This window comes from Lynx rufus, unplaced genomic scaffold, assembly GCF_022079265.1.
Source record: "Lynx rufus isolate CCGP_SWC_20201006 ecotype Redwood Valley unplaced genomic scaffold, mLynRuf1.p SCAF_8, whole genome shotgun sequence".
Lineage (NCBI taxonomy): Eukaryota > Metazoa > Chordata > Mammalia > Carnivora > Felidae > Lynx > Lynx rufus.
The window spans coordinates 88299827-88326071 of NW_025814896.1; the positions used below are offsets into that span (position 1 = coordinate 88299827).

General features: G+C 37.2%; 1 protein-coding gene and 1 non-coding gene across 7 annotated transcripts in view; both read left to right on the top strand.

Moving 5' to 3' along the window:
- The first annotated feature begins 16334 nt into the window (after window positions 1-16334).
- Window positions 16335-26245, top strand: part of ZNF638 (zinc finger protein 638) — a 70607-nt gene continuing 60696 nt past the window's right edge. For 5 of the 6 annotated variants that reach the window (XM_047067610.1, XM_047067612.1, XM_047067615.1 and 2 more), the window contains exons 1-2: window positions 16439-17845; window positions 22955-23016. In XM_047067610.1, coding sequence (XP_046923566.1) covers window positions 16535-17845; window positions 22955-23016 — 1373 coding nt within the window. In that variant the 5' untranslated portion in view covers window positions 16439-16534. Of the gene's footprint in view, window positions 17846-22954; window positions 23017-26245 lie in introns of all 6 variants that reach the window. The other variant, XM_047067617.1, reaches the window with a different exon arrangement.
- LOC124504422 (U6 spliceosomal RNA) lies at window positions 20024-20127 on the top strand. Its single transcript, XR_006960404.1, has one exon. It is a non-coding gene; the product is annotated as a U6 spliceosomal RNA (small nuclear RNA).

The window sequence follows — 26245 nt, forward strand, 5'->3', positions numbered from 1 at the left end:
TGGTGTGATTTGTGTGGTATCCTAGGTGAGACTTCTGAGTTTTACCAGATTTTGCCCAACCATTGAGCTTTTATGTTGGTGTAGTAGAGTAAATTAAGTTACTCAAGTTCTCTCAACCCCAAGTTTTTTCATCAGTTAAACGAAGGTTAAAAATATCTAACACACAGGTAGGTTATTTTTATTGTGGAATGACCCATGAAAGGATTTTTCGAGCGTTAAGCTTTCAGCTTAATAAGCTTCAAATCAGTTCTAATTTCCTGATATTTTCAGTGGCTGTGATACCCATCACATCATTGCTAGGGATGCAAAAATAGATTTAAGGCAGGAACATAAAGGCAGGAAAATCTTAACCATACAAAGCACTATGATATCCAGTGCGAAATGAATATTACTGAAGCCAAAAATGGCCAGGGAAGACTTCACGGAGGCGAGACAACACAGATCTTAAAGGTTGCGCAAGATTTGGATGGGACAAGCACAGAGCGGTCAGAGGCAACGATACACTGGGTGCTTGAGAACACGGTGGACTCCTGGAACGCCACACGCGAGAGCGCCCCCTTCCGGAACCAAGCTCCGCTGGCTCCTTTCTTTTGCCTCCGGGCGAGCGCGGTGCCGGCGGTACGCAGGCGCCGGGAGCAGATGAGGGCTCGCAAAGGCTCGATAGACGCGCATGCGTGCAGCTCTCTGGAGGCGGTAGCTTCTTCGGCGTCGAGACTGGAGGCTGAGTGCTAAACTGTGTGGGGCGCAAATGGGATCCGGCTGTTAGTCGGGTAGGCATAGGTAGGACCGCTGCCTTGTGGGGAATAGGGGGCTGGAAGGCGGGAACCCATAGCGTGGGGGTCCTGAGCCTTTCCTGTGAGATCCGGGCCGACTATTGTATCTGTGTCGCAGCGGCTGCGCACAAAATGGCGGCGGGCCGGCGGCGGGGGCGGGAGGAGGTTGGGGGACCCCCGGGATGAGAAGGAAAGCTTGGCTGCCCCGCTACCGCGTCCGTTCACCTTGCTGCCCCGGAGGGCCGGGTCGGGCACCCGTGCTAGGACATTGCTTCTGGAAGAGCCGCCCGACGCCGTTGCATTGGGCCGAGGAACAAGAACAGCCCTTTGGCAGCGCTGTGGCGGCCCCTTCCCCATCGGCGCAGGGCCTGCCGAGGCCGCGCCGGGCCTGACAGCCAGAGGAAGCGGTGGTGCGGGAGCACCGACGAGGGAGTAACCTTTCCCGTCGGGCCTTGAAGAGAGGCGGTGGAGCTTGAGCTGAGCCCTGTGGCGAGCGACGTTATGCAAGGAGCGTGGAGAGAACATGTTTGTGTTTGGGGCTGGGGAAGGGGGAGTTGGGATGAAGGGAGAATGTTAGATCCAGCGGCTTTTGCTGGTTGCTGTTTCCGCCTTTCGCGGGTATGAAAGCAAAGAAAATGTCACCTCTGTGCGGGATACGGGGAACCATAAATGATTCTGATACTTATTTACAAATTTCTCAAAGGAATCGCGAATACGGATCTTTAGTGGTTTACTTGTGTGTGATTCCTAGGCTCAGTCCCCTTCTGTTAAAGGTGGGGGGAGAATGTATACCACACAGTTGGATCCTTGAGGACGTTTTGAACAGATCTTTTGTTGTTTGAGATAATTGCGAACGAGGGAGACTTGTTAGTACAAAATCTTTAATTGAACTAGACAGTGACGGCTGCCTCAAGCTAATTTTTCTTAATCTTAAACATTTACTCTAGGGTGAAGTTGGGGGCGGGGAGGGTAAAACCCTATTTTAATCTGAAGGATTTCTGAAGCAAAACTTGTTACCAGGATCTGGCAACTTAAGTTCATTCAAATTCTTTTTCTAACCGGCTTTAGAATCGTGCACGAAAAAATTGATTCGTTTCTATCCTTCATCTGTTGTAAAGGGTTGACTTACATGTCAGGGATATTTGCTGACTCAAATTTGCAGTTAGAATTGAAAAATTGGAAAAATTAATTTGTAAAAAAAGGTTAATGAAACTTATACAGAAAAATAAATGCATACTTTACATTATTCCAGCATAGCTTTAATTTTATTAGGCATTCTAGACTTTTTTAATGTTGCATTCTTTTCTTTCAATATGACAACATTTCATATACATTTTATTTTGTATCCCCATACTCTGTAATATGCACTTTTAAGTGATGTGGACTCCAACATGTTAATACGGTAAAAATATGCTGGGCCGTTCCCTGCTTGGTTATTGGAATCTAGTTCAGAAAAAGGTAAAACATTTGGAAGAAAATCACAAAATCTCATTGGTTCCTATTAACTAGTTTCAGAATGTTTTTATTAGTGTTACATATATGTTACCTTGAATATTGGTTATATTTTAGTCTTGTAATCTCTTCTTTTTGTGTCTTGGAGAGTGTGTATAGCGGATACTCTTGTTTAAAAAAAAAGCTTATTATAGTCAGTGATCAGTTTGTGTTTCAGGGCTGTCCTAAAGATTTTCTCTTGGGAGCTTTTCAGAGGTGATCTCTGGAAATTTTCTTTTTATGTAGTGAAAGAAAATAAGAGAGATAATTTAGTGAAAAGAGAATAGGCTTTGGAATCAGATCTGGATTCAAATCCCTGTTTTTTTCTTACTGTATGTGTAAGATTTTGGATAAGTTATTTTAGTCTTATTTAACTTTTGTTTTCTTATCTGTAAAATGGTGATAATACTACTTCCTGCTTGGGATTGTTGTGAGAATTGAGTGAGATCGTTAGCTGTTACTTTTATTACAAGTTTTTCAGTCTTAAGGAAGCATCTTTTGTTTGAAGATTGTTTCCTGGGGATATTCCCTTTTAGTTAAAAAGAGGCTTAAAAGAATTCAGATTAAATTGATAGAATTTTGGAGCTGAAAAATCAGCTAATCTTTCATTAAAATATTTGGTGTATCTATAAATTTTATATATGCCTTTCTTGTAACCACTTATATTGTTGATTGTTTATCTTTGTATCTGTCCCAGTGACTGGTATGTATTCAGTACTCATGTGTTGAGTGAATGAACTCAGCTGGTACTTGCTAGAGCCTGGGTAAGATCCTGAGCCTTTGGAGTCCAAATTGTGTTCTTTCTAACATGACTTGACTTAATGTGTACCAAAGTTTGAATAAATCTGTCCAAATTCTTCATAACATGCTTTAGATACTAAGAATTAGTGCTTCCAGTATGAGTACCCAGTGACATAGTTTGGGCTGTTTGGACTGTTTTGCAAGGAAAGAGCAGCTACTGAATGTTGACATGTAGTGGTTTCGACCTCCTGCACGTTGAAAGTAATTGTTTGTGGTCAAAGCCAATAAGCCCCTGCTTGTATTCAACTTTACTTTTTTATTCAACTTTGTTTACTGTAGTCTGAAATTTGTAGCTGAGAATGAAAATGGACAATAGGTATATGAAAGATATGACAGTAATGGAAAGGAAGAAGGTGAGGTGTAGAAATAAAACATAGCTATAATAATGATCAGTGAGGGTCAAGAACAAGAGTTTTGTAATGAGAAGAAAGTTCAGGGAGTACAGGAGAGTTTTAAGGTACACATGTTTTGATATTCATGATTACCTTGGGCACATACATTTTGGGTTATTTTCAACTCTTGAACTCCTTAAATATCAAAATAATTATTGTTCGAGTCTTTTAAGTTTTTACATTTTTTTTCCTACCTGATTTCCACAGTCTTCATTTTATTAAACTTTCAGCTAATATCCTTATTGTCTTGTTGTTGAGTGAATGTTGCCAACTTCATTTTCCTTTGAATTTCTTCCCTTTGTTTAGAAAACTTTTTATTGTGGAAAATTTCAAACGTGTATAAGAGAGAGTATTATGTAATGATTCACCCGTGTACCCATCTTCAATAATTGCAAGCTAATGCTCAATCATGTCTCTACCTTCCACCCTATTACTGTTTTTTTTTAAAAAATTAAAAAAATTTTTTTAATGTTTATTTTTGAGAGAGAGAGACCGACCGAGCATGAGTCGGGGAGGGGCAGAGAGAGAGGGAGACACAAACTGAAACAGGCTCCAGGCTCCGAGCCACCACCACAGAGCTTGATGTGGGGCTCAAACTCAGGAACCATGAGATCGTGACCTGAGCCGAAATCGGGCACTTAACCTACTGAACCACCCAGGCACCCCTCCACCCTATTATTTTTAAGCAAATTCCATGTCATTCATCAGTTTATAGTTCAAAGTTTTTCTTTAAAATGCTTAGAGAAAAGCATATTTATTGCTCCTAAAGTAACAATTTCTTAATGTCAGATAGTATTCAGATTTCCCCAATATTTTCATACACCATACTCGTGGTGTATATATACATATACATACACTATATACACAGTGTATAGTTTCTATTTCAACTACTATATTGAAATTTTCATAAGTTACCCAAGTCTTAATAAAAGAAACAGGGATTTACCTATTTCTTTTTGTTTTAATTTTTTTAATGTTTATTTTTGAAAGAGGGAGAGAGACAGAGCATGAGTGGGGGAAGAGCAGAGAGAGAGGGAGACATAGAATCTGAAGCAGGCACCTAGCTCTGAGCTGTCAGAGCAGAGCTGGACGTGGGGCTTGAACTCACAGACCATGAGATCATGACCTGAGCCAAAGTCAGATCCTCAACCGACTGAGCCACCCAGGCGCCCCAAGCAATCTACCGATTTCTTAAGTAAAGCATTTCATTTGCTATCTTAACATTTTTTGAGTACCTACTGTGAGTCAGAAGGTGTAATTTCGCCAGGAGGTATAAATTAATTGTCACATCACCATTCTGAAGTGGTATTGTTTTTATTCCTATTTTTCACATGATGAAATTGAGGCTTGAGTTAACCAGATTGCTGAGGGTCACATTTTTAGCACTCAACAGGACCAGAATTAATACATTGAGTTTAAGTTTTTAAAAAACACTATGTTACATTAGTGTTAAATTTTACTTATGGGAGTTAACCAATTTTGTATGAAGTAATTCACTGGAACCCCTCCTAGCAGGGTGGATATCTTCAGATTAGTTGAAATGTCCCCAAAGATGAGATTATTATGAATTGCATAATAGGCTGACTAATAGTCAATAGGGAGTGAGCATGATGCAGAAAAAGAAAAACAAAAATGTGTTTAGGGCTGATGCTCTTTTATCGTGTTACATGTTTTGCTTGTTTTCTGCTTGTTGCCTTACTTATGGGTTTTTTTCTTGGTATATGATTAAGGAGATAGTCCTTAGATAGTCTGGTGTTAGACTTAAAAGATTGGGTCATTAACTTATTGAATGAATTAAATCTCTGACAGAAATTCCTGTCTCTCCTTACTTCCCTGTCCCTTCTTTCCCTTCTGTTGGAAGGCAGCTATGCTTACCACTATACCACCAACGCTCTTTCCCTTCTATTGTACACATACACACATGGTGATTTTTTTTCCTGAACTGTTTGAGAGTAAGTTGCATATATTGTACTCCTTTACCTTAGTTTATTTCCTAAGAACAGGTTGTTTTCTTTTGCTATTGCTATTTCCTCTACTGTTTCTTTTGAACTATTAGTCATAGTAATCAACCTCAATTTAACATTGATAAAATTCTTTAGTCTACCATCTTCTGATTTTGTCAGTTGGCCCAATAGTGTTCTTGATAGCAGTTTTTTTTTCCCCCTCTCCAATACAGGACCAGTCTAGAATCAGATGATTGCATTTAATTGTCATGTCCTTTAGTCTTTTTTACTCTGGAACATTTCCATAGCCTTTCTTTGTATTCTGTGAAGTTGACATTTCTGAAAAATATAGCTTGCTTGGTTTCTTTTTCTGTTCTTTTTACTTTAAAAAAAAAAATTTTTTTTTAATGTTTATGACAGAGAGACCGAGCATGAGCAGGGAAGGGGCAGAGAGAGAGGGAGACACAGAATCCAAAGCAGGCTCCAGGCTCTGAGCTGTCAGCACAGAGCCTGACGCTGGGCTTGAACTCACCGCGAGATCATGACCTGAGCTGAAGTTGGACACTCAACCAACTGAGCCACCCAGGCGCCCCTTTTTTTTCTTTTTAATAGAACATTTCTCATTTTGGATTTGTCTGATGTTTCCTCTTGATTAGATTGAGATTATGTGTCCCTGGCCAGAAAAATCGCCTAAGTGATGCTGTGTCCCCATGGTATCAAATCTGGAGGTACATGATGTCCATCTGTCTGCCATGGATGATAATATTGTTTGATCATATATTCAGTCAAAATGTTTGACTCCTCCCCGCCTTGAACTAATTAATTTGTAAAGACGCATTTTAAGAATATGTAAATGTCCTACTTAGCAGAATTTCCCTCTGGATTTAACATGCGTAGGTGATTCTTGTCTGAACCAATCTTTACCAATATAGTTATAAAATGAATTTTCAAGTCAGCAGTCCCTCTACATTTGCATTGATTGGTATGGAGTTATGGATTCTTGTTTTTTTTCAGTGGTTTATAATTTATTGTCCAGTTTTTTTCTTGTTTTTCCTCATTTCATATTTATGTATCTTGTCTTGCACAGTGAAAGCCCTGGTTCTCAGCACTATCAAAACATTTACTTTTTTGTTTCATCCTATGATATATCTAAAGTAATTGAAGAATTACTTCACTGATGTCACTACCAAAGAAAAATCCCAAAACAAACTACTAAAAAGAGTAAGAATTTGTTTGTAGTTCTATCTTTCTCTTAGCTACTCTCAAACCGACGATATATATATTTAATAGTGGGTTCATAAATTACTTGAGTTAATTTTTATTCGACAGTGGCTTACGGTATTCATTTGAAAAATGTATTAGTTCGCTTTCAGTTTTAGATTTTTTCCCTTCTTCCATCCTTGTTTTAATTTTTTTTTTAAATGTTGACTGTTAACATGCTTAGGCATTTGACCAAATAGTTTAGGTATGCTTAATTGAAGATTTTGGAAACCCTATTAGACAGAGATGTACCCTTTGGCTAGTATACTTCATGAAAACGAACAGCGTAGTGGCAGGGAGGGCAGGTTATGCCTCAGAACAATTGCATCTGGGTAGTGAATGTCTTCAATATTGTATTTACCTCTTGGTCCTGCTGGCCTCTGTTATATGGGCTTTATTTTGTTTCAGTGTTGTGCTTTCTCACTAAAGCAGTAATATATGCATTTGAGTTAAAAAAAAATGTTTATTCATTTATTTTGAGAGAGGGAGAGAGAAAGAGCACGTGCAGGGGAGGGGAAGAGAGAGGGAGGGAGAGAGAGAAAATCACAGGCAGGCACTGCGCTCAGTCTCACAACTGTGAGATCATGACCTGAGCTGAAATCAAGAGCTGGATGCTTAGCCCAATGAGTCACCCAGGTGCCCGTAGTAGCATTTGTTTTTTGTTTTTAATTTTTTTTAACGTTTATTTATTTTTGAGACAGAGAGAGACAGAGCATGAATGGGGGAGGGGCAGAGAGAGAGAGGGAGACATAGAATCTGAAACAGGCTCCTGGCTCTGAGCAGTCAGCACAGAGCCCGACGCGGGCTCGAACTCACAGACCACGAGATCCTGACCTGAGCCGAAGTCGGACGCTTAACCGACTGAGCCACCCAGGCGCCCCCGTAGTAGCATTTGAAATTTATCAACATCCACTACTTTCCTCATTTCTAGTTTTGTTTTATTTTATTGTATTGTATTTTACATTTATTTATTTATTTATTTATTTATTTATTTATTTATTTATTTATTTATTTATTTATTTATTTATTTATTTATTTATTTATTTATTTATTTGCGAGAGTGGGGGAGAGGGGCAGAGGGAGAGAGAATCTTAAGCAGGCTCCACACTCCGCACAGAGCCTGATGCAGGGTTCCATCCCACCACCCTAGGATCATGATCTGAGCTGAAATCAAGAGTCAGACTCTCAATTGACTGAGCCACCCAGGTGCCCCTCATTCTAGTTCTAAAAACAGTTCCAGGAAAGATTTCTTGATTCCAGCTTGGGTCAGGAGGTTTCTCTTGGGCTAATGAATTACATTTGTTGATGCTAGCTAGCAAGGTAAGCAGGCCCACCAATGCACATGTCAGGGAGGCATCATTTACTGTGAATGCAGTGTTGTCTTCACCCATTTATGTATGCAGTGCTTCAAAAAGTATATCTAATTATATTCATCCTGTTTAGCAAAAAGTCATTTTCCTGGAAATAGTAACTATTGAATCATTGCTATATGAGGTGATTAATACTTGGTTCTTGTGGTGATCTGTTCCTAGCATTGTACGTTAGCAAGTTGAGCTTCCATTTTTTTTCAAATATGGAATCATGAGGTTTATCACTCCTTTCAAGTGGCAGTGAAGTTTGTGATGCCCTCCATGATACCAAATAATGTTTCTAATTGTCTACTCATTCTGTTTCTTTGACAGTTTCCTTGAGGTACCTCATTGTGGCATTTTAATTTCGAGGGATACTCTCTTTTCACACTTGTGGCACCTTTGGAGTTATGACTTGCATATCTTTTGTGAGACAGGAAGGGACAGAAAATGGTAGAAAAGAGGCTGAGTGGATCCATATGTATGCCAGAAGAGATTAGCTGATTGACATTTAAACTGAGGAAAGCATAGAATGACACGTACTCCCTGTTGTGTTAACTGACCAGTGTAATACCTGTATTCTCAGGTGTGAAAGTGGATTTATATGTTGTGAGACCATCACTCTAACAATAATACCAAATGAGGTGTGTGGGTATATATAGGAAAATAATGGTAGTTTATATAAACTTTATGTAAAGATTATAGAATACTAAAACGAACAAAAAGAGATTGTAGAAAACTTTTTTCTGAATGTAATGAGGGTGATTTTTCTTTATTGGGGGGTGATAATGAACACTTACTACTTTTGTATAGTTAGAAAAAGCAAAGCTATAAAATTTACATTTTACATAGAAAGATACTGAGAGGAATTATAGGTTCTAGTTATGATCTTGCAACTTAATTCTGAGGCTTTACTTAATCTGTAAAAACTGGTATCCCCTTGCTCACAGGGTTTTTGTGAGGCTCCAGTGAGATAATGAATATTAAAAGTGTTTTGTAAACTGAAGTAGTATAAAGTTCAAGTTTGGGGTTTGATGTGCATTTTTCATTATGAATCTAGTGTAATCATTATGATGTGGCTGACTAATTTTTTTTTAACGTTTATTTATTTTAAGAGGCGCAGAGAGAAGGGGAGAGAGAATCCCAAGCAGGCTCTGCACTATCAGCCCAGAGCCAGATGTGGAGCTCAATTTCATGAACCTCGATATCATGATCCGAGCCAAAATCAAAAGTCAGACTCTTAACCAGCCACCCAGGTGCCCCCTGACTAATTTTTGATGATGCTTTTAAATTTCTGGATTTCTGATTTCTTTACCGGTATCCATAAAGAAAATAAAGGATTCCCTTTCTTATGAAAGATTACATTAGAATAATAGGTAGTTCTTGATTGTCCTTGGTAATGGACATCTCAGACCTTATGGGATCTAGTGGCAATATCTTTTTAATCCATCAAGCCATTTCTTCATGCCTGCCTCGAGAACTCAGTTCCTATTAAATGTTTCTTTTCTTTTTTTTTTAATATGAAATTTATTGTCAAAATTGGTTTCCATACAACATCCAGTGCTCATCCCAACAGGTGCCCTCTTCAGTGTCCATCACCCACCCTCCACTCCACCCCCCATCAACCCTCAGTTTGTTCTCAGTTTTTAAGAGTCTCTTATGTTTTGGCTCCCTCCCTCTCTAACCTTTTTTTTCCTTCCCCTCCCTCATGGTCTTCTGTTAAGTTTCTAAGGATCCACATAAGAGTGAAAACATGGTATCTGTGTTTCTCTGTATGACGTATTTCACTTAGCATAACACTCTCCAGTTCCATCCATGTTGCTACAACAGGCCATATTTCATTCTTTCTCATTGCCACGTAGTATTCCATTGTGTATATAAACCACAATTTCTTTATCCATTCATCAGTTGATGGACATTTAGGCTCAAATGTTTCTAAAAGAATTTTTATGTTTGACATTTAGTTGAATATTTGTTGTGTCAGAGTGGCAGGTTTCAGTTCTTAAAAGGGCATAGAAAAGAGTTACCTGCTACTTGTCACAATAGAATTTTTCGGGAGTTCATAATGTTTTGTGACCAATAAATATCCTGGTTTTGAAAAAATATTAAATATAGGAAAATAAAAGTTAATTGAAAATAGTATAGTTCTAGTTTCATACAGTAAAGTTTGGTGTACTTTCCTCCCCTTCTTATCCATGCTTGTATTTACATACACAAACTTGAAAGAAATTATATCAAAATACGAATTCATTCTACATGATGGTCTTATTGGTAAGGATTTAATTTGCTACTTTTTGTTTTCTATAAACATGTTACTTATATAATCAGGAATAAAACTTACTTTAAAGAATTTATATTTAATTGCAATTTTTTCAAAGGAGTGTTAATAATTAAGAACTCAGATCTTTAAAAAAAAATTTTTTTTAATGTGTATTCATTTTTGAGAGAGACAGAGCACAAGGAGGAGAGGGAGACACAGAATCAGAAGCAGGCTCCAGGCTCTGAGCTGTCAGCACAGAGTCCAACGCGGGGCTTAAACTCACAAATTGCAAGATCATGACTTGAGCCAAAGTCATTTAACCACCTGAGCCACCTGGGCACCCCAAGAACTCAGATCTTAACTCAAGTTCTTCTAAGTTAGTTTAATGATTTCATAAATTGACTATCCATAAATTACAGTAGGTGAACAAACCTGTTTATGGCTAGAGTTCAGTTATCCAGAAAATGGCATATTCTCTAATAGTTATGGTTAATAGAGATTATATTTACTATGTCAGGCATTTGTTCTGAGTTTTGGGGTATCACTTGTTACTTTGTATAAATTCTATGGTAGTCCCAAAACTTACAAAGTACTGTCAAATCAGTGAATTCCATTGTTGGTGAAACCACTTGAGTTTCTTTACTTCTGATAGCAGATTTGGAGAACAAGGATTCTCTTACATTTCCTGTTTTTGGGTTACAGACCAGTTTGACTTCAGACAGATGTGATGGTGATACTACATATTTATATATGTAATACTATTATACAAGTGTTTTACTTTTAACATTTTATGTTTTGTCCATATACCAATTTAAAAAATGAAAACGGGTGTGTGGGTGGCTCAGTGGGTTAAGTGTCAGACTTCAGCTCAGGTCATGATCTCGCGGTTTGTGAGTTTGAGCCCTGCAGCTGGGAGTCTGGAACCTACCTCAGATTCTGTCTCCCTCTCTCTGCCTCTCCCCCCACCCCCGTCTCTCTGTCTCTGTCTCTCTCAAAAATATTAAAAAAAAAAAAAAAAAGAAAACATCTTGAAGGGTTTTGTATCTACTAGTTCATGTCTGTAGGGTATGCCCTACCAAGGATGTTTAATATCATTCCTTTTTACAGCTGCAAAATATGAATATACCATAGTTTATTCAACCAGTTTCCAGTCTCTGCAAACCCTTTTAACTGCAGAGGTGTGAAAAGGGAAACTTCCAGATTTTTAACTGTATTTTTTAATGTTTTTTAAAAAAATGTTTTAATGTTTATCTTAGAGCACGTGAGGGAAGGGCAGAGAGAGAGAGGGAGACACAGAATCCAAAGCAGGCTCCAGGCTCTGAGCTGGTCAGCACAGAGCCTGATGCGGGGCTTAAATCCATGAAATCATGACCTGAGCCACCTAGGCGCCCCTAACTATATTTTATCATTTTGGTTTCTCTAATTCTTAGGAAATGTTAACTCCATCTTAAAAACTGAGTGTTAGCTTTATGAAGAAAGGGATCGTTTCTGGCTTAATAGCCTTGCTACTTCCTTACCTAGACCAGCATTGTCAAAGTATTGGTCAAGTGGATGAGTAACAGTTGGATTTGGAGTTACTCTGATGTATTTATTGCTAAGAAGACAGTTTCTCTAAGTTTTTTAGGAGTACCTAGCTTTTTTTTTTTTTTTTTTTTTAGATATCTCAAATGGTCTGATAGTTGATTTTGGAATTTTATCCTCCTGAATCTGTTGAAGATGGTAAATTCCTGTGCTTCATTTTGTTGTTAGCATTTGCCTTAAGTAGTTGTACCTTGAGGCATCATTGGTAGGGCTGAAGTTTAAACAAAATGAAGGGGAGAAAGTTAAGCAGCAAAGAAAAGGATGCTGATTGGTAGAGCTTGCCTGTCCTTAAATTAGAGTTGAAGAAATGAGGCTTGAGAATTCTATAATTGCCAAAAGGAAGTTTATAATACCTTATAAGTAGAAAGCTTAAACTATAAATACAAGAGCCTTTTTGGTCATAACATTTTATTTGCAGTGAATGTGAATGATAGTTTTAAGAGAAGATTAAACAATAACTTTCCTAAATGATTAAAAATGCACTTATATTTATAAAAAATTAAGCAAATGAAATACAAATATACTCCTTAAATTTCATTTACAGAGAAAATAAAAGGTTACTTAAAATTTTTTTTAACTATTGAAGATATGTGGGGCACCTGGGTGGCTCAGTTGGTTAATGGTAGCCTAAGGTGTTTGATGATTTTACATTAGTGGATTACTGTCTGAAAATGTTACTAAATGCAAACTAAGATGAAAACACACTAGATTTAGACCAGGTCTGAAATTCAGAAGGAGTCTTGGGATAAAAGAAGTATTGGCTTCAAGTTCAGAAGGATTAAATTTGTTCTTAGGAAGGAGGTTAGTTGAAGAGACCTATTGAAAGAGTGACATTTGCTTATAATGACGGATTTTCTGGGATATGCATACAGGAGAGAAACTTTCTTACCTCAAGCCATCAGCAACTCCAGGAATCAGAATGCAAAATAAATAACTATGACTAAACAAGACCCTCATTTGTCTTATCAAGAGAGAAGGGAGAACAGTCTCTTTGGGAGAACCAGGGCTGTTAATTTATTACTATATCTTATATTAGATTTCACATTGGGATTAACTGTGTATAGGAGGTCTAGTGTGTGTGTGTGTGTGTGTGTGTGTGTGTGTGTGTGTGTGTGTGTTTTAAGGCTCCTAAATGGAAACAAGCCAAACCTCTGCTTACTGAGAATTTAAATTTAAATTAGGAAAAGGCCTTTTTATTTTTATCTTCGTGTATATTGCACATTGTTTTGTGAATATTGAATATTGAATGTTTCCGGACTGATATTCATGACTACTACACTGATGCAGATATGCCAGTTGTTTAAACACGGAAATAATTCTACCAGTAAGTAGCTGCTATCCCAAGGGTGGACCTCCATTTCCCCCACTCTTTTAGTTCCTCCCTGAGGACTGCCCCCCTCTCTCAAACCCCCCTCCCCCCGCCCCGCTTTGTGCTACAGCAACTAAAAGCTTAAGGAGGGTGGAGGAAGGGGAGGGGCACAGGAACCTGGCTGCATACTATAAGTCACAATTTACTGTACTTGTTACTCATTGCTTGTTAGCAATTACTAAATATTTCAATTTTAGTATATGTGCTGCCGAAGCGAGCACTTACTAAATATTTCAAATATCACTTCTGGGTATATGCATGAAGAAAACTCAAATTGAGGAAGCACAAAATGAAAAAAGGTTTTTGATAAACAACAGGGCATCTCAGAGCCTTTTAATTCAATATATAGTAGGCATCATGTCCCTCTAGGAAGAGTAACTAGTGCATGCATTTCGGACTTTCTTGACCAGGGACTTTGTTTGGAACTTGTTTGCGAAGTCCTACAATCTTACGGGATAGTAATTTCTGCAGAATACAGTTTGTGAAGGTCTGCTGTCTTGCATTCTGTAAATGTATACATGTATCAGTGTAAGGCAGTGCTAGGCACTTAGGAAATAGGTAAGTTTTTAATAGATACCTCTAAATCATGAGATGATTAGATGACTGATTGAAATGTGTTCCTTTTTGGTTTTCTTATGGGGGAGAAACAATATTTGGGATAATTTGTGTTCCTAAAGTTGTGAGAGGAGTCTTAACTGGTTAATAAGGAAAATGGTGCTGAAAGAGTTTGAGTAACTAGATGACAAACTGCTTATGTAAGAGAACATTGTTCTTGGAAATATTTCTATTTTGTAGAAAGTAGACACAGTTTAATATGATTTGTTTAAAAAGACCTGGAGTTTGTTATAAATGAACATTATTCACAGAGAATTGGGTATCATTGTTTTAGTAAACTTCTGTCTGCTGCTTGTATCTGTTGAATTAGAAGCCTGTGTAATTTTTGTTGTAGTGTTGTGTTTCATCCTAATTTGAAAATTAATAATCTATGTCTGTTAATAATGAGGACTTTGGATGTGATCATTCAAACAGCTTAACAAATAGTTGATGGTATTTTAAGTAGGAGTAGGGTTATATGCTTGGAAAATAAACATGCTTTAAAAAGTTTTTTAATGTTTATTTGAGAGAGAGAGAACGTGCGTGAGCATTTGCAAGGCAGAGGAAGGGCAGAGAGAGGAAGACAGGCTTGAAGCTGGCTCTGTACTGACAGCAGAGTGCCGATGCAGGGCTCCAACTCACAAACTGCGAGATCACGACCTGAGTGAAGTCAGATGCTTAACTGACAGAGCCACTCAGGTGCCTCAATAAATATATACTTTTAATTAATGGTTGATAGTTGAAAAAGACAACACAGACAAACGCAAAAGCACAGTAAAATGGAGGAGTCCCAAATGGTACAAGCAACAAACAAGAGTTTGTTGGAATACTCTGGGTCTTGGTGATCAAGAAAGGTTTAATGGAGGCTGACCTTGAAGGATGAGTAAAATCAAGTAAGTCAGGTCTCGGGCAGAGTTTTGTTTGTTTTGATTGGAAGAGATGGTTGGAAGGGAGTGTGTTAACCGGATAAAGCCCATTTCTTAGCTTAATTGACATTTCACTAACATGTATAAATGAAAGGGTATAGTGGAATTATTGATGAAGTTGTAGCTTGAACCAGAAAGTGATGATCTTCATAACATCTTTTATTTTATTAATTTTAAAAGGTTTTTTAAATTTATTTTTGAGAGAGAGAGGGATACGCAGAATCCAAAGCAGGCTCCAGGCTCTGAGCTGTCAGCACAGAGCCCAACGCAGGACTCGAACTCACATACTGCAAGATCATGACCTGAGCTGTCAGAGGCTTAATAACCAAGTGAGCCACCCAGGTGTCCCTAGAAAGTGGTGATCTTCAAATAGGATCTATAGTGTGGATTTTCATTGTAGGTGTAGATGCCTGGAGACCTCATGTTTCCCACCTTGCATTTCTATCAGGTATAAAAGTAGGGACCTAATGGAAAACAGACAATCTGTTTTGTTTTTTTTTTAAACTGGCAGAGGAAAGTCAAGCTCGGTGGCTGCTGACCTTGGTCCTGAATTATAGCTAAAGTGTTTCTATGAGAATCAGCTTGGAATGCGTTGTGCTGTGCTCTGATGGCTGGACAGCAATCAGTTTAATAGAGTGCCTGGGAACTGCAAGATATTTTGCTCACATCTCTTATTGGTTAGGAGCATGCATTATGGGGCTCATATGCACCTTGAGTGCAAATCTGAGGCTGGTTGCTTATTACCTGTGCAAGTTACTTAACTTCTATGTGCTTTAGTATCATTGTCTGTGAAACTACATATTTCAAGGGGCTGTTGTGAGAATTAAATGAATCAATCCATGTGAAGCACTTCGAACAGTTACTGGCATATGAACAGTATAAAGTTAGCCATTGCTATTATCTGTGTATATTTGCCTCTATGCTTCACGTTGTGGAGGGAATCTGAGAGAAATATAACGTGGTCGTGCTACCTGTTATATTGTCTGTTATAATCAATTCCACACTACTGCACTCTTGTCAGACTCTAGTTGAGTTATTGGTGACAAGTTTTCATCTTAAAAGAAACACCTATTTAACGACAGAACTTAAGCATAGTCTAATTGCTATATGAAATTTGTAAGATGTTATTCCAGGGAAGACTGTGTCTTAGAGAAATGGGTCTTGTAAAATTTTAGGCTTACAGTTTCTGTTTTCCTGGTTTCTACATAACATACATATAAAGTGTATGTGTATTTCCAGTATTTTAATGCCTTTATCTTTTTTCTCCAGTAACAAAGTGTGAAATAAATCCCCAATATTTTTCAAGATTATTTAAAAGGAGGTGTAATTACTGCTCAGCACCTAGGACAGCACCCAGTGCAACACTTTATACATGAACTCTGGCTTGAGTTTTGGGGTTTGTGTTCTGGATTCGGGAAAGAAAAGAAGAGAATCTTTTTGGGAAAGTTAACAATTCTCATAAACACTCTAAAAGTATATGAAATGGAGAATGGTTTCATGGCTTTGTTTCAAAATGTTTTACACTGGCTGTAGAACCCACTTCATGAAGTAGTTTGAGTTAAAATGATCTAATATTTGTGTTTTAACTTTCAGCTTTGTGTTATTCTTGGAAAATTTCGCACCACTTGTGAATTCCTTGAACCTGGGCATTGCAAACCCACTTCTGTTGGGCCCATCTCCTTTGCACTTTGCTCAGATTAAGACTCAATTGGCGCTTCAGCAGCTGAATGCCGTTGCCTCACATAGTTCAACACCACCTTATACTTTATTAAATCAGGCTTTCTTGAAAATAGCCATGTCGAGACCCAGGTTTAATCCTCGAGGAAACTTTCCACTTCAGAGGCCACGAGCACCTAACCCTTCTGGGATGAGGCCTCCAGGACCATTTATGAGGCCTGGATCCATGGGTCTTCCAAGATTTTACCCAGCAGGGAGAGCTCGTGGAATTCCACACAGATTTGCTGGCCATGAATCTTATCAGAACATGGGACCACAGAGAATGAATGTTCAGGTAACTCAGCATCGAACTGATCCAAGATTGACCAAAGAAAAATTGGATTTTCACGAAGCACAACAAAAGAAGGGGAAGCCTCATGGTAGCCGGTGGGATGATGAGCCTCATATATCTGCATCAGTGGGAGTGAAACAGAGTTCTATAACACAGGTTACAGAACAGAGTCCTCAAGTACAGAGCCGCTATACAAAAGAGAGTGCCTCAAGTATCTTAGCAAGTTTTGGATTATCTAATGAAGACTTAGAAGAACTCAGTCGCTATCCTGATGAACAGCTAACTCCTGAAAATATGCCATTAATCTTGAGGGATATAAGGATGCGTAAAATGGGGCGCCGATTACCTAATTTACCTTCTCAGAGCAGAAGTAAAGAAACACTTGGTAATGAGGCAGTTTCGAGTAATGTGATTGATTATGGGCATGCAAGCAAATATGGCTACACAGAAGATCCACTTGAAGTACGTATTTATGATCCTGAAATTCCAACAGATGAGGTCAAGAATGAATTTCGGTCACAGCAGAGCATTTCTGCATCTGTTCCCACTCCAAATGTGATATGTAATTCTATGTTTCCTGTTGAAGATGTGTTTCGACAGATGGACTTCCCCAGTGAGTCCTCTAATAATCAGTCCTTTTTCCCAGTTGAGAGTGGAACTAAGATGTCAGGCTTACACATTTCAGGACAGTCAGTCCTTGAACCTGTAAAATCCGTCAGTCAATCCATTAGCCAAACAGTTAACCAGACAATGAATCAGTCTCTTATTCCTCCATCAATGAGCCAGCAACCTTTTTCGTCAGAATTAATTTCAGCTGTAAGCCAACAAGAGCGGATCCCACATGAACCTGTGATTAATTCATCTAACGTACATGGATCAGGAGGAAGTAAAAAGAATTACCAGTCAGAGGCTGACATTCCCATTCAGTCTCCCTTTGGGATTGTGAAAGCATCATGGTTACCAAAGTTTTCACATGCTGATGCCCAGAAGATGAAGAGACTTCCAACTCCCTCTATGATGAATGATTATTATGCAGCGTCTCCAAGAATATTTCCACATTTGTGTTCTCTGTGTAACGTAGAATGTAGTCATTTGAAGGTGAGTGTTTTTAAAGATCACTGTATAATGATACTCAGCGCCCAAATTTCCTCTGAATTTTCATATTTATGCTGGTGTTAACTAGGCATTGAGGAAATGGCAGAAATAATTGATTGCAACATCACCGCTTAGTTGTAATCTAAGTAGCCCTGGCCTAAGTACTGAATTGAGTGTTAGACCTTCTGTATTCCTGTGTCTGGGCATACCACATAGTTTGTCATTTACTTTGAACTTTTGATTAGTTCTCCTAGAAAATCCATTCAACATAAAATTTATATAACATAAATTGTATACTTATAAAACAATTCCACATGAGTGAACTTTGTCTAAATAGAATCTGTTACTATAAAAATATTTTAAAAATGGAATAAAAAACTTGTACTGCATACTTTTAAGAGATAGTATATTGTAGCCTTGCATGTGTCTACCTGTCTTGGGCTAAAAGACAGTTAATGCTGATTTAAATATTTTCTGACTCTAGCTAGACAAGGACTTGTAATGTTTCATGAGGAGCTTTCTAAAATGACTCAATCCATAGCAAAATTGAGTCAAGAGGAATTGTTTGGGGAAAAAAAGAGTATTTATTTGGGGACCAGCTGTGGGCTAGAGAATAGTGTAAAATGGTAGACATTTAGAGAGAAAAAAATCTTTAAAAAGGCCTTAGGTACCTTCATGGGAAGTATAGTTAGAAGGAAGTATTTTATAGAGGTGCTGAAGAGTAATGTAGAATGTACTGTTTGATAGTACAGTTGACTCTTGAACAACTTGGGGTTTGGAGATGCCAACTCCTGTGCAGTTGAAAGTCTAGGTATAACTTTTGACTCCCTAAACTACAGCCTACTGTTGACTAGAAGAAGCCTTACTGACAAACAAATAGTTGGTTAATACGTTTTGTGTGTTAAATGTATTATATACTGTATTCTTACAATAATAAGTAATAATGCTAGAGAATAAATGGTATTAAGAAAACCATAAGAGAAAATATATCTGTACTGTAAAAATCCATGTGGACCTGTGCACTTTAAACCTGTGTCTGTTCAAGGGTCAACTGTAATTGTTGGATTTGTATAGGAATTTCCCAGTATGTTTTATTTACTGATACATGTTTGGAAATCAGTGTTTCTTCTGTTTACTAATGTGATTTATAGATTTATATTACAAATGGTCAGGAAGGAATTGTACTTCCCACAGGAGTAAAGTTTGATTCAAGGGCATATAATTGGTAGTATACTATGAATAGGCTTAAAAACCTATAGGTGTTAATTGTCTTGTTTTTTTCTCCTTCCAGTGCTGCCCTTTTACTGTCTTTGTAATACCCATTTACCAGATTTCAGCTGATGATTTTGTTAACTCCAGCAAAGGAAAGCAGCATTTTCCCGCATTTTAGTCAGATTTGCTGAGTTCTAAATAAATAATAGTTGCCTTCTCTATCAAGGGAGATAGCCAAGTCTTAAAAAATTTCAGAATAATTCATCGTTCTTACAGTTTTTAAGCAGTCCTAAGCCCTGAATTGAGTAATAAATAGGCTTTCTGTATTCCATTTGAACTTTTAATTAGTCATGATGAATCCAAGAAAGGTATCTTTAAAATAAAGAACTTAAGGTTTTAATTTTTTTTAATGTTTATTTTTGAGGGAGTGTGAGCTGGGGAGGGGCAGAGAAAGAGGGAGACACAGAATCCAAAGTAGGCTTCAGGCTCTGAGCTGTCAGCACAGAGCCTGACATGGGGCTTGAACTCATGAGCCATAAAGTCATGACTTGAGCCAAAGTCAGACACTCAACCGACTGAGCCACCCAGGTGCCCCTTAAAGTTTTAATATTTATTTTGTAGAATGGAAAAGGTGTATGTTTATTCAGTAGGTGTTTACTGATTATCAGTTTTGTACATGACTATATTAGATGCTGGGCAGAAATGAGAACCATATAAAATGAAGATGTTGGTCTTAAGCAGTTTAAACAGTCTCGTTGAAGAGAAAAATAACATATCTAAGGAATTTAAAAAATTAGAGGTCAACAAATGGTTCGGTGATTGTATTTGACTTGTTTGGGTATGCTGTAGGGGTGAGAGATTTAATATTTCTGTATGGAATTTAGGCTTATATCCATTCAGGCCAGTGTTAAAAATTTATCAATACCTTTTGTGTATTTAACAGCATATAATTAAAAAGAAGTATAAATAGTGCTCACTTGGGCAACACATATACTAAAATTGGAATGATACAGAGATTAGCGTTGCCCCTGTGCAAGGATGACATGCAAATTCATGATATGTTCCATATTTCTTAGAGTAAGTTTAGTTACCATCTCTTATATAGATAAAGAGAAAACAAAAGAAAAAAAAGTATAAATGTACTTTCTGACATCAAAAGACTTCTGTAGTCTAGTTGGAGGAGATTGAGTGACAGTGACTAACTGCATTGAGTCTGTCTGGACTAGAAGTATCGGGGAGGGAAGACTTCATGGAGTAGATTAAATATGGGTCTTGAATGATGAGTAGGCTTCAAATATACCTAGGGGAAGATGGATGACATTTCAGACATCAGCAACAACAGTAAGTACCAAGAGCCTTCAAAAACTTAGCTTAAGGTGTTTAGACTTGAGGTGAGAGGCACTAAGAAGCTATTTAAGGTTCTTGATATGAAAAGTGACATGTTCAAAGTGTATTTTAGAGAGATAAATCTGGCAGATGTATGTAGGGTATACAGGAATGAGAAGACATAAGATAGGGCACTGAATATGAGGCTTCCCTAGTTCCTCAAGTGTAAGATGGTGAAAGTCTGGGTGAATATGATAAAAGTAAAACTTAGGAAAAGAAATCATTTAGTGATGCTTTAGAGTTCACAGAGATTACCATTTAAAACAAAACAAAAAACACATACATTTTTAACAGAACAGCATAATGGATCTAACTAATGAATTCTTCACTACTGGATGATCAAATGATAGGGATTTGTGAACATGGACTTAGATGGTATAAACTACCTCTCGTTTCTGTGTGATATATCTTTCTGCCTTGTAAATGACCTTGTAAATAATGTAGCCAATAAATGTAAATTACCAATTGCAATTTTTTTCTTGCAAAGTAACGTTTGACAAATATGTTCCCCATGCTGAATCTTTAAAACTATAGCCTGAAAAAGGCAACAGTGGAATGTGAAATGTATTTTTCTAAATTGGTTTTCAGATGTTAGAGGAGGAGCTGTCCTTGGTTTAGAAGTTACGTCTTTTGGGCTATCCTTGGTTTAGAAGCTGTCTTTCAGACTGAAATAATTCAGTTTGAGAAAATACTAATTGACATAAAAGATTTTTGAGGTAGTTGGAGGATAGAGTGAGCTCTTACGTGGGTAGGTATTTTCACAGTTTGATTCTGGACCCACTCAAGTCTACAGTGCTTGCGATATTTCCTGCTTAGTAGATGATACCACTTTTTCTCTGGAGAGGTAGTACTGCTTTGGACCCTTAATCTAATCTGGATACCCTTACTAGAGAGTCTAGAAATTTGGGTGGCATAGGTATATTTACTGAGCTTAAAGCAAGTAATGTCAGTGAGTGAAGTGAGCCTGTTAAACAGAAGAGAGAGAGGGAGAGTGTGTGTATATACATATACGTATATATGTGTATATATATATATACATATATACGTATATGTATATGCATATGTATATGTATCGATACACGTATATATGAATGTATATGTAAAACTGGAGAGTGTGCCTTAAATAGGGCAGCCATCAGCATTAGCTGATAGTTGCTGTACAGAATACATATTTAGTATTTTTTCAAGAAAAGCTGTAAGTCTGGATTTGGGGATAAAATCTCTGGATTGTTAAATGATGGCAACTTATTCAAACAAAACACTTTGTGGTCTGAATAAATCATGCCCAACCCACTACTTGCCAGTGTGTCTGTTTGATGTAAACAATGTCCAGTTAATGTCAAAGACATGGGTTTAGGAGTACTAGAGACTCTTGTGGTTTCTGTTTTGTCACATTGAGCAGGATATGCAGACATTTCTTTTTTGCAATCCACAATGAGTTCCATGGCTTAATGAAATAGTTTAGGGTTTTTCATAATCTGTTGCTATGTATTGCAGATAGCATGCACTTGTGTTCATACAGTTTTTGACAAGGCAGATTCCAAAATTAGCGTCAACTGTGGTTTTAACTGTGGAAACGTCTAGTTTGTAGCAATGACATACTAAAATGTTTTTGAAATGGATACGAATAACATTTTCCTCAAGGAACATTTTAAAATATAAAACTGTTTACTAAGTTTTTTGCTTGTCCAAATGCTAGAGAAACAATAAATCATTCGGTAATAATGTTGCTTTTAACTTTCACTTGGGGGACTGTGTCTTTGAAAAGTGTATTGTCTTTTGTTTTTTTTTTTAATCGGATGTATCTTCCAGGAACTATTTATGGGTATAGAATGTAATTTTAGGGCAGATTTGTAAATTAAGTAATGTATTAAGAGAGAATTTTGTTCATTGTAAAGCTCTATATGTAAGGGATATTGTGTCTTTGAAATAGTGTTATTTTCCCTTAAGTCCTGAAAATAAATTAGATTTAATCAGCAGTTTTTCATATTTTTACTAATCTTATCCTTTGTCAATATAGTGGGTACCTTGTTTGGAATGGTACTGGCCTAAGAGGTAGGAGTTTTTGTTGTTGATGTTGTTAGCTTGAATTTAGAGATACAAGTTGTGTACACTATGTTTTGAAGATGCCATTTCAGATACTGTTTTATTATAGAGTTTTTGGTGTTCTCTGGAGTATTTTTATATTTGAGATGAATTATTTCTGACCAATGCTTTTTTTCCCCAAGTTTAAGTATATATTTGATTTCAAAATGAGTGTCCATGGGTATGATTTTTTAAATGTGTTCTATACTAAAATGTTTCAAAATGGCATCAATGAGGTCTGGTATTGAGTGCCTTTATTTAGAGGCCTTTTATTTTTGTGAAATACTAATGAGTAGTCAAATGTTATTTATAATTAGATTTGTTAATTTTTGAAAAAACAGAAGTATCCTGTGTCATTTTTAAAAGCCTAATTTCATTAGTCAGTGTGAGGAATATTCTAATTTCAGCACTTTTCTCCTTTTACAATAGGATTGGATTCAGCATCAAAATACATCTACTCATATTGAGAGCTGCCGCCAGCTACGTCAACAGTAAGAACAAGTTTTTCTTTTTTATAGGTAGCAGATTTACAAAATAGTTCAAGTGTGACTGTTTAATACCATTTGTGTGGTACTTTAGAGAAAAATATTTTTAGAAAATTATTGCCTGTTTGAAATACTTTATACAGTATATTTAATCTTTTCCCAAAAGGAGAGAATTAAATATGATCTTTTCTTCTGAATCCCTCCTAATGTAATCCCAGTAGGTAGACTTTAACAGGAACCTCTTATAACCCTGGAGTAACAAAATTAAATTGTATTCCTCCTACCGTCATTAAACGTGCTAATATAGTTGTGTGTCAAGTTACTGGTCACTAAAACTGACATACTAAACATGAGAGTAACATTTTGGGTGAAATGATTTTTGTGCAGCTGGTTTGGGATTTGGTTTTGTTCTTTATGAAAACATCACCAAATTTTTTTGAGATTATTCAGGACACTTCTGGTCATAAATGATAAACAACTCAAAGTAGTTTTTTTTTCTTAAGTTTATTTATTTTAAGAGAGAGCACATGCGCGTTGGGGAGGGGCAGAGAAGGGGGGGAAAGAGAATCCCAAGTAGGCTCTGCCCTGTTAGGGCAGAGCCTGACAATGTGGGGCTCAATCTCGCGAACCTCACAAACCATGAGATCATGACCAAAATCAAGAGTTGGACACTTAACTGACTGAGCTCCCGAGGTGCCCCTCAAAGTAGTTTCTAAAGTAAGGAAATGTATTAGCGTATACAACTGGGAAATTTAAGAAGTGGTTCTAGTTTCAGGAACAGCTGAATTTGGATACTGAAACAAAAATCAAAGCAGTCAAATGTTTTTGTTCTTTGGCTGTTCTCCTCTGCTTTGGCCTTGTGAGATCCCAGGTACACTTCCTCTACAAAGCAAAATGACCCCCATAGTTTCAGACTTAAGGGAACTGTATAGTTAATAATTCCAGGAGTTAAAACCAAAATAGAAACACACAATAACCCTCAAAAAAACATCTTTCCTCATAAGTCCTTGGTTTGACTCTTTTGGTCTACTTTGAATTAGTTGTCCATCTTGAAATCAGGTATAATGGTTGTAAGAATTGGGTACTCTACCTGTGTTGGTGTCATGTCCTTGCTCCTGCTGTTGAGTGTGATAATAAGCCCTACCTGAATCATACAGACTGTGTATGAGTAGAGATAGTAGTTGCTTCCCTATATAGATGCTGTGCAAGCATAAGTTAACTTATGGAGATAATTTGTCATCTGAATTAGATAGGCTTAGCTAGCACTGTAAATGGAAGATCTCTCTTAAACCATAAATTTTCTCAGATCAGTAGGATGTCTAATTCTTATGAAGGTGAGGGATTTAAGTGGGAGTGAGTTATTTGTTATAGGTAGGCATTAATGCTAATAAGGGGATTCTAGCTACGTATACTGCCATCAGTTTACTAGAGGAAATGACATGTATGCCTATTAAAGCCTTCTGGGTTTTTTTGTTGTTGTTGTTGTTTCTTGTACTTAGGACCTGATTTTAAAGTGCTTTCTGTGCCTGCCACTTAATTACTCCAGCCTACATTTTTACCTTTTTCAGGTTATGTGCTCTTGAATAATACCTTCTTGACTTTTTCTACACTGCAAAAAAATAATGACCAAAAAAATGGATTTGATTAGGTGCTTGGGATCATTCCATGGGAAAATATATGCTACTATATTCTTTGTTTTTTTTAAGTTACATTGTGTTCCTTTTGTTTCTGTACCTTAATCTATATAGACATTCCTCTGCTGATGTATATTTAGGTTCTTAGTTCTTAAGGTTTATTACCTCTTTCCTCTCTTTGTTGGATCTTCCTGGAATATACCACAAGAGTAGTTGGTTAACCTGAGAAAAGGTACATTACATCAGAATTTTAGTATTAATAATGAAGAATAATAGCTATATTCTTATTATTGTATGCTGGACCTAATTCTAAGTCCTTTACACAATTTAATCTTCACAGTAACCTTTTGAAATGTATATATAATGATTATTTGTGATTTTACCATGAAGGAAACTAAGGCACAGAGAGTCGTTTTCCCTGCTATCTCACAGCAAATCATCGGCACAACTAGTCTGTCTAGCCATGGATCTTTCCTCCTTCCCCCCCCCTTTTACACTCAACATATTATTCTGAAAGGTTTCTAAGCTGCAAAAGTTGAAAGGATAGTAAACATTCATGTATTCATCTTTATTCACCAATTATTATCATTTGCCACATTTATTTTATTTTTATATAAACTTTTTTGAACTATTTGAAAATAAATTACAAACGTTATGGTAACATCACTCCTCAATTCAACATCTGTCTCCTCTAAGAGCAAGGAAATTTTTCTACAGTGGTTATCTGTTATAACCACAATGAATCCCTGCCTATCCCCCAACCACACTCCCAATCTGAGATTCAGTCAAGATTCATGCATGACAGTCTCTTAAGCTAGAACAGCCTACTCTGCCTGTTTTGTTTCGTTTCATTTCATTTCATTCATTTATTTTTTTGAGAGGAATGCTTTCACAGCGTTGACTTCTTTTGAAACATCCAGGAAAGTTGTCTTGTAGAATGTTCCAAAAGTACATTTTGTATTTTCTGTTTGTTTCCTTATAATTAAATTGAGATTGAACTTTTTGTCACAAAAACTATTGGTGATGTGTACACTGATCACATTGGGACATAGGTAATGTCTCTTAGGTTCTTGTTCTTAGGAATTATGCTGTACTGCCTTTGTGAGGAGTACCATGCTTCTGAAACACATTTTAAACTAGTTAGACAATATATAGATAGTCCAAACTCTACTTGAAGAATAGTATATATGTTTTATCTTCCTGCCCTGGCAGCAGAGACAAGAACATGTATTTTAGCAGTCAGCCTAATGAGGATCCAAAACATTACTACTAACTCTTGAAAGGTGGCCCTCAAGATCTTGTGAATCCATAAACTGGAGAGCTCAAGGAACTTAATAACCTCTGTGTTGACAAGCAGCTATATTTCTAGCATTGTACATGTGAGAAAGCTAAAGCTTACTCACATTAAGTAACTGGGTTTCAGATGCATGGTCATTAAATGTCAGCATGTATACTTAGACCTAGCATTGTTTGATTCCAGAGGGCTTGCCTTTTTTTTTTTAAGATTTTATTTTTAAGTAATCTCCACACCCAACATGGGGCTCGAACTCACAGCCCTGAGATCAAGAGTCACATGTTCTACTGACTGAGCTAGCTAAGCG